Source organism: Bos mutus, chromosome 26 (genome assembly GCF_027580195.1).
Source record: "Bos mutus isolate GX-2022 chromosome 26, NWIPB_WYAK_1.1, whole genome shotgun sequence".
NCBI lineage: Eukaryota > Metazoa > Chordata > Mammalia > Artiodactyla > Bovidae > Bos > Bos mutus.
Genome location: NC_091642.1, coordinates 37,698,521 through 37,713,826, shown reverse-complemented (window position 1 = coordinate 37,713,826; position 15,306 = coordinate 37,698,521). Strand labels below are relative to the sequence as shown.

The following is a 15,306-nucleotide window of genomic DNA, read 5'->3' as shown; positions in this document are numbered from 1 at the left end:
ACACAACTGAGTGACTTCACTTTCACTTTTCACTTGCATGCATTGGAGAAGGAAATGGCACCCCACTCCAGTGTTCTTGCCTGGAGAATCCCAGGGACAGGGGAGCCTGGTGGGCTGCCATCTATGGGGTCGCGCAGAGTCGGACACGACTGAAGCGACTTAGCAGCATACTGTTTCATAAGGGCACCCAGTACAAAAATAGAGCATGCATAAACTGTGCCCCCAAAATGGTAATGTACACCTTCTTGCTCTATACTTGATATAATATAGCCATTATCAATTAGATGATATGATTAATATCTGGACTTAACATTCATAAGATTCAAGGAAACACCTTCCTGCTACAGGTTTTGCAGACTCCCTCAGGAACACCTACATGTGTGTTAGTCACTCAGTTGAGTCCGACTCTTTGAGACCCCCATGGACTACAGCTCTCCAGGCTCCTCTGTCCATGGAGTTCTCCAGGCAAGAATACTGGACTGGGTTGCCATGCCCTTCTCCAGGAGATCTTCCCAACGTAGGGACTGAACCCGGGTCTCCTGCATTGCAGGCAGATTCTTTACCATCTGAGCCACCAGGGAAGCCCCCAGGGACTCCTGATCATTTTGCTGTTTGGCTCCCCTGCCCAACTACTGTCTATAATACTTCCATCATAGCACCTTGACTCCTTACTCCACTTACTGTTACATGGCTACTTCTCTCCATTGGACTCCAGGGGCCTCTAAGGCTGAGACCACTTCTCTGTGTGGGTCCCGACTGCTCAGCACAGTAGCCAAGCCTTAGTGAGTGCTCTGAGCTCTTCAGTATAATGGTGAATTAATGAAGGTTTTCCCAAGGGGCAGACAGTGGTGCTGTAAGAACCTGTCCAACAGCTGTCCCTCTATAGCTGCCTAATCACTCTCCTCACTCCACCAAAAGCTACCTTCCAGAGACATGGAATTATTGTACGTCCGCTCACCAGTGGGTGCCCCAGGGCTTGGGCCTAATTTGTGAAAATTTCTGATGCCACCAGGGGACCCACTCAGTGATCAGAATTACCTAGTGCTTGTCACCATTTCTGATGTTCACACATCACTTAGAAAGTATAAGCATAACAGATGATTTCCTTTTGAAAGAAAGGAGAAACTAGCACTTTTGAGCATACACTGTCCCACTGTGCTAGGCATTTTACACACACCGTCACATTGAAACTCACCATAACTGTTATGCTATAAAATTATCCCTACTTTAAAGACAAAGAAACCTGTCAGTGTGAAACCAACTCAGGACTGAAACAGGTTTCTCTGACCCCAAGTCTCTCTTTCTGCTGCAATGATGTCGTGTGCCTGCAAGGCTCCCTGTCCTCCAAGCCACTGGCCACCAGCTCTGCTTCGCAAGAGTTTCCTTCAAAAGTCAAAATACATTTTCATTTGTGAGCGATTAATCTCTCTCCTTTCCAATCTCATATGGCCTGTTCTCAATGCATTAAGAAATGACCCATGGACTCTTCTTAAAGCTAACAGAACTAGCAGTTAGAAAAGCTCGAAAATGATTTAACAATGAAGCTGGCACTACAGTCAGCTATTTTAACTTCTAGGTTCATAGCCTCAGGCACTCGTACTCTGCAGCCAGACAATTTTGTCCAACGTCTACATAAATGTGTATTTTCGGCTCCATGGTGCTAGGGCAAGGATGTTGTCCCTGGCATGCTGTTCACTAAAACTCTTGAGAGGAATGTACACATAAAAGCTCAAGTTACCTAAGTTTTTCCTGGGACGAAGCCTACTCTTTGAGCGAGCTTCACGGAATACTAATTCCACCAGAATCTTCACAAGTATAATCCCCAGAGAGGTATATAATATGCTGGGTTAAACAATCTTACACACATTTATTTATTGAAAAACTCCTTAGAACTTTAATATATCAATGTTTCCCAAATGTTCTTGGCTATGGAATCTTTAATTAAAGGAGAAAGTGGATATAAAATCTACAAAAGTGCCCAGTAAGCAATACCTGTTATTATTAAGAGCAAACCTTCTTCTGTCAGTGATCCTTTCAAGAGATCAGTGTGTGATGAGACAAGTGTTCTTCAGAACACACTTTGGAAAACACTGAATACAGTCCTTTAGGGGATGGGGTTGGCTATTTCATCCCCTGGTTACTATCTTGTACACTGGAACTGCAGCATCTTTTAGGCTTTTCTAGAAAGGAATAACAACTTCCAAAGACTTAAGCACTACGAAACTCTGGACCCCTTTGCAAATTCAGAGATTCAGGGAGGAAAAAAAAAAAAAAAAGGACTTATGAATAGGAAGTACTTCTGTCAGTGTAGAGGAGGAATTCTTTCTTTGGAGAAATTCTTATGATGGGAGGTGCCCAAATCAGGAATTTACCCTGAGGACCCAAGGAACAAATAAATAAATCAAGATCAGAGTGCTGCAGATTTCCAAGGTTGAGATAGTACACAAAACCAGATTTGATTGAGTCACGATAAAATTATTGTCTTAGGAAGTAGTAGGTGGGGAATGAAACAGTTTGAGCAAATATACCAAAACCCAAGGACTGAGGCCATCAATCAAGATTTCCCAATTAAATTTCCCTCTATTCCCTTCATACATTGGTGTTCCATCTGAAGTGTTCTGCATTCATACCACACAATTTCTCATTTCTGTGTTCGTACTGTTAAGTTTCTCCAAAATGTCTATTCCCCGACATCTCCACACTTCTGGTCAATCTCCAAACTCCCTTCATCCTTTAAAGCCCCATTTAAGTGACACTTCATCCAAGAAGCTTTCTTTCATCACTCATGGTACATATGAATTGTTCAAAATAATTAATCTACATTTTATCTTCATCGTAGTCATTATTTTTATTAATTTGACAAATATCTGAGAACCTTTTATGCACCAGGCTCCATAAATTTGTGTATTTACACATTTTTTTTTAATCTACTCATTATACTATTAAGCTTTTGAACACTTGTTTTTATGTCTGATTCAAAGTATTCTGATTCACAGTAACCAACACTAAGGCCTTGTCCCTAGTAGGCACTCAAATATGGTTTGAAGGGAAAAAGGAGGGCACAGCATTTTTTAAAGTTATATGTGGGCTGGAGATAGCTATAATAGAAGGTATGATTCACTATAGGATGGTGCAGTGATCAGAGAAGGCTTCATAAAAGAGATGACATTTGAGAGGAGTCTGAAAATAAGGGTAGGAATTAGAAATTGAAATGGGGGCAGAAATACTTTAGTTAATTGGAATATGGGGTTCAGGAGGAAAGCAGAAAAAGTTAAGGTTGGAAAAAAATTTGAAGTCAGACTAGAAAAGTGTTAAATCCTAGGCAAAATAATCCTGGTTGTTTTTGTAACTTAAAAAAGTGACTAAAAAATTCTAGAGATTCCTCTGATATATAAATGCGAGTAGGAGACACTGGAATGATAGATTAGGTAGAATTAAAACTAAAAGAAATAAACCAGTTTCTATTTCCAGTTTCCTTTCTCCACCATTTGTTTTTCAATTTTTGTCTTTCTAGTTTTAAGTGGATGGCCTGAACAATACCCTGAAGAACTGACCTTATATAAGCACACATCAGTTTGGTAAGACAGTTTTAAAAATATATAGCAATGTCGATCCGTCATGTTTTAGGAAATTTATAAATTGTGATTGTGCTATAAATTTTAAGGAGGAACAATTAAGAAACTTCTCTGACACTCCTTTGGTGTTTGCTATCCCATATCTCAGGCCAAAGTGCTCCATAAGTTAAGAACCATGACGTCTTCCTCCTCATCTCCTTTTCAGGGTTACTGTTTTCAGCCCCTCCATCTGTTAGACCCTCCTAGGTTTCTTCTTCTATCAGTCGGCTGTCTTGAACCTTGAGGTTCAGCCTATTTATACATTCAAAAAGTAGAGTCCCCGTAACAAGAGGGACCACTGTCACAGTGTCTGCCTGCTTCACTGGAAGCACAGACAAGGACACAGCTGTCCTCAGGGATGCCTGGGACATGTGAGCTATGGAACTGCTCTTGCCAGAGGAGGGGAAGAACAAACACAAATCTAGAGACTGTGCAATTACTCCTGCTCTTGCCAATTTGTCTTTCATTCTTTAAGACTGAGGGATCCTCTACTCTATACTCTGTAATGGACTACATGGGCAAAGAATCCGAGAAGAGTGAATATATGTATATGTAAACCGATTCACTTTGCCATACTCCTGATACTAATACAACATTGTAAATCAACTATACTCCAAAAAAACTATTAAAAAAAAAAAAAGACTGAGCAGTCAATTATCAGGCCATAAATACAGTTTCTTTTGCCATCTTTCAGGATCAGACCTAAATATAGAGTAGTCTGAGTGGAGTCATTTAATGAAAGGTAATCACTGACCAGAAATAGAACTACCTGAAATCCACTAATTATAGATTCATTTGAGTTAAAAAACAAACACAATCTTAGAAAGGGTAAGTAAGGGGAAAGCTTTTTATCAGGCACTGTATTAGGAAAACCATTTGATTAACCTAATCCACACAAAGGAAGCGGGAGGCTGATTTGTGGAGAAGGGAGAGGGCAAGGATAGAAAATCTGTGAGATCACTCTGGAACACGGTGTATATTTCTAAGGAGAAATTCAGGGAGGACTGGAGAGAACTAAACAACAGAATGAGGGCACTAAGAACCTGAAAGGCGGCCAAGCTAAAAAGTAGGAAAAGCAGGAGAGAGTCACAGCTCTGGTCTGGTGAGTGACCTCTAGAAGCTGACCTTACCTCAAGCTATTGCCCAGGTCCTCATTTACTCCCAAAGGTTCAACCCAGCTCTCACTTTCTGTGGGAGCATCCAAGATGAGGTGGAATGTACTGAAATCTGGGCAGGGGGAGGGGGGTGGAAATGGGGGGAAGTGTGGCCAAATAAGGCTGGGAGTGGAAGATGCGGCGCTAAAGCCAAGAAAGAGAAGGTTTCAAAAATGGAGCCAAAGAGCCGGAACCCAAAATGGGATCCAGTTCATTAGAATTACAGGCATTTGGGGACTTCCATGTTTCCCATGCTAAGTTTTATTTAAATTGCTTATGCTGGAAATTCTGAGTATGCCTGGGTCAAAGAAATACGTGATCAGCGGCCACCGTTCAGAACTCACCAAGCTCCAATAAAACTGCTTCATTTGAGCTCAGAAAACGGAAACTGCAATAAGGCAGAAATTCGTAGAGACACAAACAATGGAAGTTAGTTTCCCTATAAACATTTCCAAAACAGATAATTACACTATTTAATTTCAAAAGTCCTTCATACCAAGGGTAATATGCATGTTTGGCATGAAAATATTCAACAGTAATAGTGCTGCCTCCATACCACCTCTGCTCATCCCCTCTCACAGGGACGTCCAGTCCTGGTGTGAGCTTTCCCTGGTCAAGCACACGATCCGTCTCCTCCTGCACAGCCAGGGACACGGCCCTGCTACGGTACATAAGCTCCATCTGCTCATCTCCAGGCTCCTCCCCTCAATCCATCAGTTTCTTCACCTCCTATGGGTGTAACTCTCTCAGTATGTACCTCTACCTCTCTGTCATTTGATAGATACAAACACATCTCAAATCCCCGTGTACAGTGTACAATCAACCCCACCTCAACACTGCCGAGCTCACCCTCACACCTCTTCCGCTGATGTGTCAGTGGCAGACTCTCTGAAGGGTGACCATTTCCCCCTGACATCTGACCCTGCCAAATTGCGCTCAGTCTGTCTAATTTCATATTACTCCAAATAGGTTTACAAGTTACTGCAGCTTTCTTATTATTATCTCAGAAGAAACACACTCCCATTCCAGTCAGTCTCCATGTCTCCCTCAACACAGCCTCTCCATGCTGTTTAAATTAAGACCAAAGTTAACAAAGGCTCCCTACTCTTTTTCCCAACCTACTATTTTCTACTGTTTTTCTGTATAGCTACCTGAATAGCTACCCTATCCAATGTTGTTTACTGCTGTTATAGAAACTGGATAATGGCCCTAGAAATTGAAAATTACAGAGGTACTTTCAAACTTGCTAAAATCCTTGCCTCTTCTTCTGCATCAATCATTGTGACATGACCCAGGGTTCCCTTTCCTTAGTAACTCGCTCTTTGGCTTTACATGCTGCCTTCTCCCACTTACAGATGGCCAGTCCTGGCATCATTCTTCTGCAAACAATTATAAACCCTGTTCTAGAGTCACTGTTTTTTTCAAAAGATGTTGTCAGTAGATAAGCTCTGATCTCGCTCTCCCCAGTCCTCTAGCACCATGTAGGACTAGCAGCACTGTTTGGGCAAGTACCCAACCTCATCAGAGGCTTTTACATACTTTTTCCTCTTATCTGAGCCTCTCAACATCCCAGAGAGGAACTCTTGGTCTTCTCATTTTATCAGTGAGGAAACCAAGTCACAGCAAGGATTAGGTGACTTTATGCAGTCAAGCAGATATTTAAATGCTAGAATCAAGACTCAAACTGGGAGCTTTACATCCGACCACAACTCCTTCCCCTACATGTTTCTGAGAGTAAACCTTGCTGTTAACCAAGCCCACACCTCTGGTTAAGCCTTACAGGGGATGCTGCAGGGCCCGTGGTAAACATGTGCCTTACCCCTTAGTCCACGCTACTGTTTTTACTCTATTTCCCACTCCGAGCATCAGGCCTTGACACACAAGTCTCACCCCTCTCCCAACCGCTTCAGGGATCACTATATTGTTGTTTAGTCACCAAGTCGTGACCGACTCTTTGCGACCCAGTGGACTGCAGCACGCCAGACCTCCCTATCCCTCCTCACCTCCTGGAGTCTACTTCTGCTGTATTATTCAAGTTTTTTATTCTGCCCTGAACAGTCTTGCCTCTTTTCCACTGATATCCCCTCTGTCAGGAGAAAGGAAGTAGTCTTCCTTTCTCACCCAGTGACTTATTCACTCACACTCTTTGGCTCAGAAACCACAGACTCAATCACAAATTCTGTAGAAGTGTGCATTATTTACGGCTTTGGGTCCATGTTCTCCATCTTTCCCCTCCCCTTCTCTGTTTGAAGCTATCCACTCTAAAGTGTAAGCCCCTGGCCCAGAAGGCTCTATTTAGCCAGCTGTGGGTACCACCCAGCACAAAGCTTTGCATTCAAAGGCACATAAACATCGAAGATTTTGATCTTTTATTTTTAAAAAATAAATAAATCACTCCTGCTCTTGATCTGAAATAATGACAGAAACCAGCTGCCAAAACCACTAAGGGCATTATTTACCTCAATTCAGAGTTTCTCAATAGGAATTAGCTTAAAAGAACTGTAAAGTGAAAGACAAGGGCACATTTGTTTACATGTAGTCTCAAAGGTATAAAACCAAAAACTGAGAAATTTGTTATTAGTTCCCCGTCAGCAGCAGTCCAGCACTACAGCATAGCGAGGTCACCCTGGGTAAGAGGATCCTAGCTCCCAGTATTCTCATGACAAGGGGAAGGTGACCAGCTATTCTGATTGCATACATGCTCTGGAAAAGCAACAGCTGGCTGCAAGTTACTTACTGGTTTATCCTTGATGGTGGGGCTTGACACACACAGGTACAGTTTCCCATCTTCCTCTAGGCAGGCGTCTATCAAAGCTTGTACCGAGCTCTCTTCCTGGAACAGCAGAAAGGCATAGCCTTGGGGAGACAAAAACAAAAGGGTGGGGGGAGGAATTAGTAAATTAAACTCCAAGTACCAACTAAAAACTCATCTATTGTTTCACTTTGGTAAGTTCTTACTAAAACCTAAGAACCTGAAGTGGGACACAGGGAAGAAATAGTCCCTGAGACCCTCATGTGCCAGGCACTCTATTAGATACTCATAAATTTTACCTTGATTTCTAAAATGACTCAGGGAAGCAAGTTCAAGTCACATCTATGGAGTTTTCATTATATAGTTTGGTCAACTTTAACGAGGGTTGGACACAACTTAGTGACTCAACAACAAGAGGTTCACACTGGCCTGAGCCACAGCCACTCTTGAAACAAGCATCACCCGGCCTCCAATTTCCATAAAGCTCTAGGCTTGACACGTGCTTCAACCTGGATGTGTGCTGAAGACACTATGCTAACTGAAAGGAGCCAAGCACAAAATACTATATATTTTATGGAATGCCCAGTACAGGCAAATCTATAGAGACAAAAATAGATTAGTGGTCTACCATCCAGGGCTGGGGGAGTGGAGGGAATAGATACTGTGTTTCTTCTGGGAATGATGAAAATCTGCTAAAATTGATTATGCTGGTGACTGCATAACTCTGTTAACATACTGGAAACCACTGAACCGTACGTTTTAAATGGGTGAACTGAGAATTATATCTCAACCAAAGTTGTCAAAAAAAACAAAAGAAGCTCAACAATAGGCTAGTGTTGTCTTTATATGTCATATCTGATGGTGATGCTCTGTTTCTTCAAGGATATTCTCCTGCCTCACAGCTGAGTACATGATCTGCAAACACGGACATGAGCTGCAGGATGTCCATGGACATGCTGAGCTTTGTCCCATTCAGTAAGATTTACTGAGCAACTGTTACAAATGACACACAATCTACGGATTATGAGGAATAGTGAGAGAAACAGACTAAGTTCTAGCTGTCTGGAGACTTACACGGTAGAAGAAACAGACTTTAAAACAACTAACTACTTGCTACAAAGCTGAGGGAGATAAATGGAAATATAAAGTACTGTGGGAGCCCAGACAAGCAAGGAAGCTGACTTGAGAGAATCAGCAAAGACGTCCAAGAGGACAACAGGTGTTGAAGGGGCGAGCTCTGGGCACACGCTGCCTCACTGGCAGCTAAGCAAAGGTCCATCGTGAGTTAATCTAAGCTTGAGTTCAACTGTCTGACCTCTCTACAATCCCTTTAGCTTTGCTAAGTCTCTCAGCTGTCACCTCTACTCCCCGTCCTGCTAGTGACCTCAAAGGAAATCATCAGAAATAAGGCCCTCCCCTGGCACTCTGAGGGCCGGAAAGATGTAAGTGGCGAAGAAGGATAAGAACAACCACACTCAGAAGCTTCTCACACAACAGAGAGGCTCATCGCCTGGCCTAGACGCAAAGCTCTCTGGAGTCCTGAGCAGCATGTGATGACAGCGGCGGTGGACAATGAATAATGGGTGCTCTTTATCTTCTCCTCCAACTCCTCATCTACGATACAGAGCATCCAAGGAAACACAACAGGAGAAAGATCAACCATGAGGCAGCACACCAGGAGTGGCCAACACAACAGGCAGACGACAGGATGCAAGGGAAAGCACCAAGCCCACAGGAATGGGTATGGAGCCACAAGAATGAGACTGCCGGCATGGCAGGACCCAGAGTTGTTTCCTGGGCTTCGCTTCCAGGCTGGATGGGCTAAAGAATTCAGCAGGTGGCCAGGCAAGAACAATACAACTTAACTGAAAAACCAGAAAGGATAATACATCATTTCTTCATACCCTCTCTCTTTTGGAAATAATATTAAATGATTACCAAGCCCCAGGGAATCTATTAAAAGTTCAGTGTTTTCATTTCATGTGAGAACATTAATTAAACTTGCCAAGGACAGTATTAAAGGTCAGTGGGTTAAAAAATGCAAAGATCACAGAGAGGAGGTCTCGGCACGTCTTCTCAAATCTCCTGCCTCACCAAATTAAATCTTGGTGCAAATCTTCCATAAAGATCCTGAGAGGCATACTGAACATCCTGTTTTTGGAGAGGACCCTGTCTGCGCACAGTAAATGCATCAGGCACATCAAAAAGGCCTAGGGATGGACAGCTCAGTGCACTAGCTGAGCTAGCTCCTTGCCTCTGCAGGGCCATGGAGCTGGCTGCACCTTTCCTGTACATTGCTGCCTGCCTCCTACAATCTTCTGCATCACATCCCACACTGGGTTCAACTTGGGCATCAGAGGAAAGGGAGGCTATCACCCCATAGCAGCTGAGTAGCCACCACAAGAGTGCACAGATTTTTCACTCAGGCCTGTTTCACAGCCATAAATGTCAACACTGGTGGTGGACAGAGTAAAAACAACTGGGAATCACAAGTAAAAGCCTGCTACAAATGTTATTACCAAGAAAAAGATCTACAACTTCTTTTCCTTTCCCAGAGAATATGCCATAATACTTTACCGATTTCTTCAGAATGGCTCTTTTACAACAAATGATCTCTACTCCCTGAAGCTGCTACTCTCAGTAATGCTACTCTCAGACATTCTCTTAGCACCACAGAGAAGGGGTGTAACTCAAGTGCAGCCAACCCTGCCTCCTACCCCAGGCCTTTCAACCAAAGTAAAATTCAGAGAAACCCCAACAAACCCATGAAAACAACTTTATGAGACATTCACCTACTAAAACACTTTCTGATATGTCAAGGTCAACCAAACCCAGGTGACAACAGAAGTCAGGGGATTAAAAAAAAACCAGGAAGGAAGAAAACTTCAAACACATTCCCCTTTTGATCTTCAGAAATTTGAGGTCAAAGCAAACAAAGCAGAAAAAGATGCCTTCAAGAATGATAAGGTCAACATGAGATGGAAATTAAATCAATGATTTACTGAAAGGCAAATTCCACATGGTACTGGAGACAGAGCTCTGGATTAGGGAGTCAGCACGCCTAGACTGGGGTCCTAGTCCTCACACTTACTAGCTGTGTAGTAATAATAGTAGCTAACATTTATTGAGCATCTGCTATGCACCAGGTGCTGTTTCTAAGTGCCTTATGTGTATTAACTTGTTTCATCTTCACAACACTCTGTGAGGCAAGCACTACTTTAAATTCTGTTTTACAGTTAAAGAAACTTGAAGAGGGACTTCTCTGGTGTACAGTGGATAAGAATCTGCCTGCCAATGCAGAGGACACAGGTTTGATCCTTGGTCTGGGACGATTCCACATGCTGCTGAGCAGCTAAGCCCCTGTGCCACAAAGACTAAGCCCATGCTCTAGAGCCCTTGAAAGGTAACTACTGGAGCCTGAGTCCCACCACATACTGTGCTCCACAGCAAGAGAGGCCACTGCAATGAGAAGCCTCTGCGCCCTAATGAAGAGTAGCCCCCCCACAGCAACGAAGACCCAGAGCAACCGGAAAGAAAGAAAGGAAACCTGAAGAGTGATTAAGTGACTTGTTTGATGGTGACTGTTCCAATACCCAGTTAAGTGGTGAAATCATGGACTAGAATGCTAAAGTTTAGGAATCTTGTCTCTTTTATCTGTAAAATGAAGAAAGTAGTTATTTGTCCCGATTATCTTACAGAGTCATCTCTGTAGATGACATATGTAAGGTGCTTTGAAAACTAGGATATTGTGCAAGTGTCAATTTTTCTTTTATTGCATCTTCAGTTACTTTTGTTATGTAAACTGTTCTAAATATTTATTTATTTTGGCTGTTCCAGGTCTTAGCTATGGCCTGTGGGATCTAGTTCCCTAATCGGGGACTGAACCCGGTCCCCCTACATTGGGAGCAGGGAGTCCTAGCCACTGGACCACCAGGGAAGTAAGTCCCTGTGATACGTAAAATTAAACTGAGTCCTGCATACGGTCTCATTATAAAAATCAGAGTTCAGATGAATGAGATATACTCTCTTCTTTGCATTTGTAAGCATTTGGTGAATAAAGGGAAGTAATCTAAATACTAAAGGAAAACCTTAAAGGTTTTTGAATAACAGCTTGAATATTACCGTAAACAAACAATAAGGTAACTGAATATTTGCTTTCGTATATTATTAGCCAGTCTTATCAGGAGACAGAATGATCCAATATGGTACTATTTGTTGATTTTAATACAGTCTTTAAATAAAAGCCTATTATACCTAAAAATCAAACTCCTGAAACTGTCACAATGATGGCAGGTTCTTCTGTTAGTTTGGTTTGAAAGGTGTTAAGAAAAAAAAACTTGGCCTCAAAATTATAACTCCCTCCATCTTCCCGTGCCATCTGAGCCAGCCAAGAGATTATAGGATTATAAAATTCAAGTTTCAGAAATGGTGACCTTCTTACCCAAGTACCTATGAAGTGTGATGAGCTATGGGAGGCCCTCAACTCAGAGCCAGTCTGTGGGTGGAAATCTGGGCTCTGAGGAAGCAGTAGGAACTCCTGGCATGGTCACCATCCCCACCCTGGGTTATGGGCAGAACGGGTGGCAGGAAATGGCTTGCTTTCCCACTAGGGCCAAAGAGGCTGGGGAGGAAGAGGAGGACTGTGAGGGATTTGGGGACAAGCCTGAACTGACCAACGTGCTTCTCTGGGGAAACAGGTATGGCGTGAGGGCAGGGACTTAAGAGGATAATTCCATTTTGTTTGGCCAGGCTTTTGAAGGATAAATTAAAAAAAATTTCCCCCTTAACACCTGAGAACACATTACCACAATCTCCAAAATGTCCTTGGCTACCTTTCAAAAACAAAGCTTCCTAAGTTCCTGAATACATAATTTTTCATGTTACATTTTTTTATATTTGATCCCTAGCACAAGTAACAGTCACCACCAACTTTACCACCACAAACACCAGTTATTAAGTGCTTACAATACAGGATCTGCTTTGCTAAAAATAAACACTTTACCTCACAGTAATTCTGAAGTAAATACAGTTGTTGTTATTATTACCATTTTACAGATGAGGAAAACTGAAGCTCTGAGAGGTTATGGGATACCTCAGATTAAAACCTAGAGATTAAATTTGGGATTGAAACTTAGGTCAGCTTCCAGTGGCCTCATTCTTTACCCATTAACTTGTATTGTCTCACCTAAAAATGATGACATAAATATTTTAATACCATTAGCAAACAAGTACTTGCCTATTTATTATTTGTCACTTTTGCGACAGTGATCATTCGACAGTGGTTTAGTGGCAGGAAGTGGTCACCTGTGCTTTAGTCCTACAATTTAAGGTCTATGCAGATACATCCATCCTAGAGCGCACAAAAACTATATTAAGAAGAGCTTATAAAACCAAACAATCTCAGCTAAAAAAAAAAAAAAAAAACTCTATTAAGAAGAGTTAAAACGATGAATTTCAAAATAATCAGAAGAAGTTTAGTTTTATTTAGGTCAACCAAATTTTCATATTTAGTAAAGACTTATCAGTTTTCAATGTATTTTTAGGTAACAGAATGAAGGCTCTTGAGGGAGTTAAACAGCAGATCTCACTAAATGAGATTTTAATAAAATGAACATCATCCTCACAGTAATCATCAACTTACGCAAGAATCTTCAGTGGATGTTAAAACCATTGGGTAAGTTTGGGAAGAGATACAAGTTACTTATGCAATCTTAAGGTATCACATCAAAGATTAATTAGTATTTGCAAAGGGACAAAAAGGTTCTTTCACAAAGGAAGAACCTGGCCAACAACACCATAACCAAATGATCACACTGAGCGTCACCAACAACAGGGCCCACTGACCTTAATGTGCCTCTCGTATTATGTCCTTGGTGCAGCATGTCACCGCTAACAGTGTTTCCCCTGCATCTCATTATAAGGAAATAACCGATCATTCAAATTAAGTGATAGTCCACAGAGCATCCAACATAAGCCCACCAAAAGACACAAAAGACAAAAGGCCTAGGAAACTGTCTAAATTATAGAAGACTAAAGAGATATGACAACTAAATGTATGGCAACACTTTGACCGGATCTTGGATTTTTTTAAAAAAAGAAAAAATTCTAAAGGACATGACTAAAACAATCTGGATACCTCTTGCTCTCAGAAGATATGGGCAAGTATTTAGAGGTGACAGTCTTAATGTCTACAATTTACTCTCAAACGATTCATCAAAAAACACAGGGGCTTTCCTGGTGGCTCAGTGGTAAAGAATCTGCTGGCCAGTGCAGGAGACATGGGTTTGATCCCTGATCCAGAAAGATTCCACATGTTGTGGAACAACTAAGCCCATGAGCCACAACTACTGAGCTTGTGCTCTAGAGCCCAGAAGCCACAACTACTGAAGCCTTTGCACCCTAAAGCCCGTGCTCCGTAAAGCCACTGCAACGAGAAGCCCGCACATGGCACCTGGAGAGCAGCCTCAGATCTCCGCAACCAGACAAAGCCCACACAGCAGGGAAGACCCAGAGAAGCCAAAAACAAACAAATAAATATAGGTGGATATACATACACAGGCTTCGCTGGTGGCTCAGCCAGTAAAGAATCTGCCTGCAATGCAGGAGACCCAGGTTTGATCCCTGGGTCAGGAAGATCCCCTGGAAATGGGAACGGCAACCCACTCTAGTATTCTTGACTGGAGAATTCTATGGACAGAGGAGCCTGGCAGGCTATAGCCCACGGGATTGCAAACTTGGACACAACTGAGCAACTAACACTTTCACATACATACACTTACACATACTGACATGAAAAAAGAAAAAGCAAATGAAGCAAAATGCTAACAATTGTGAATCTAGAGGAAGGCTATATAGGCGTTCACTGTACTCTTATACTTTTTGTAGGCTTTTAAATTTTTCAAAATAAAAATTTGTGGAAAAAAACTAGAACCACAAGGTCCTTCTGGCAAAGAGGGTAATATACTCTCTCAATCTCTAAAGAAGTGTGTGATCTTTTGAAAGACCTAATATTTCTTAAAATCAACTAACGTTCTTAGTGATTTATATGTTTAAGTTATCAACTACAATGGTTTGGAAACAATTCCAACTTGCACAGCTGTGCCCTGAGCTGCAGCTGCATTCAGAAAATGGTGACCGATCAGGGCGGGCCAGTTTCTGGTGAGAGGAAATCAGTACCAGAAGGAAGGATCCAAGGTCTGGACAGAGAGAGAGCTCACACCCTGCACAGAACCCAGGCTCCCTGATTTCCTGTGACCTTCCTAGAGAGACCTGAAGGACACCTCTCCAGCCAGAGCTGTGTGAGTTCAGACGTTTTCTGGCACAGGGAGTCTGCTCCAAACATTCTCCCTGACCTTGGCTTTCAGGTCAGAGGACCTATTTGGTTTGCTTCAGGAGTCTTTGCCTTTGGATTCAATTCAACAGAACCAAAAATGTTTAGGAAGTTTCAAGGTAGGACACTAGGCACTAAAGCTATGAAGATAAATAAGCCAAGAAAGAAATCCTGCCCTGGAGAAACTCAACCTGTAAATAAGTGACTAAGGAACACAAGAAAATTGTTAAGATTGGGGTTATATCGAAGAAGACACTGAGGAGAAACAAATATAGCAGAGAGGCCCAAACATCAGGAAAGCCATACTGTAAAGGGCATATCCGGGCTGGACGATAATTGCTTTTCTAGGAAGGCAGGGCAGTCCAAGTTCAGGAAACAGCACAGGCCAAGACTTGGAAGGGTCAAAGGATTGACTTCTTTGGAAACCAGGGAATAGAGTTTATTAGTTAAGAGTAT

The 15,306-nt window shown here is 42.2% G+C and overlaps 1 protein-coding gene across 4 annotated transcripts in view; it reads right to left on the bottom strand.

Annotated features, from left to right (window-relative positions):
* The window catches only part of CPEB3 (cytoplasmic polyadenylation element binding protein 3), a 204,398-nt gene that overhangs the window by 47,327 nt on the left and 141,765 nt on the right, over nt 1-15,306 (bottom strand). For all 4 annotated transcript variants that reach the window (XM_070363675.1, XM_070363676.1, XM_070363673.1 and 1 more), the window contains exon 7: nt 7,506-7,624. In XM_070363675.1, the coding sequence (XP_070219776.1) occupies nt 7,506-7,624 (119 nt within the window). The remainder of the gene's footprint in view (nt 1-7,505; nt 7,625-15,306) is intronic.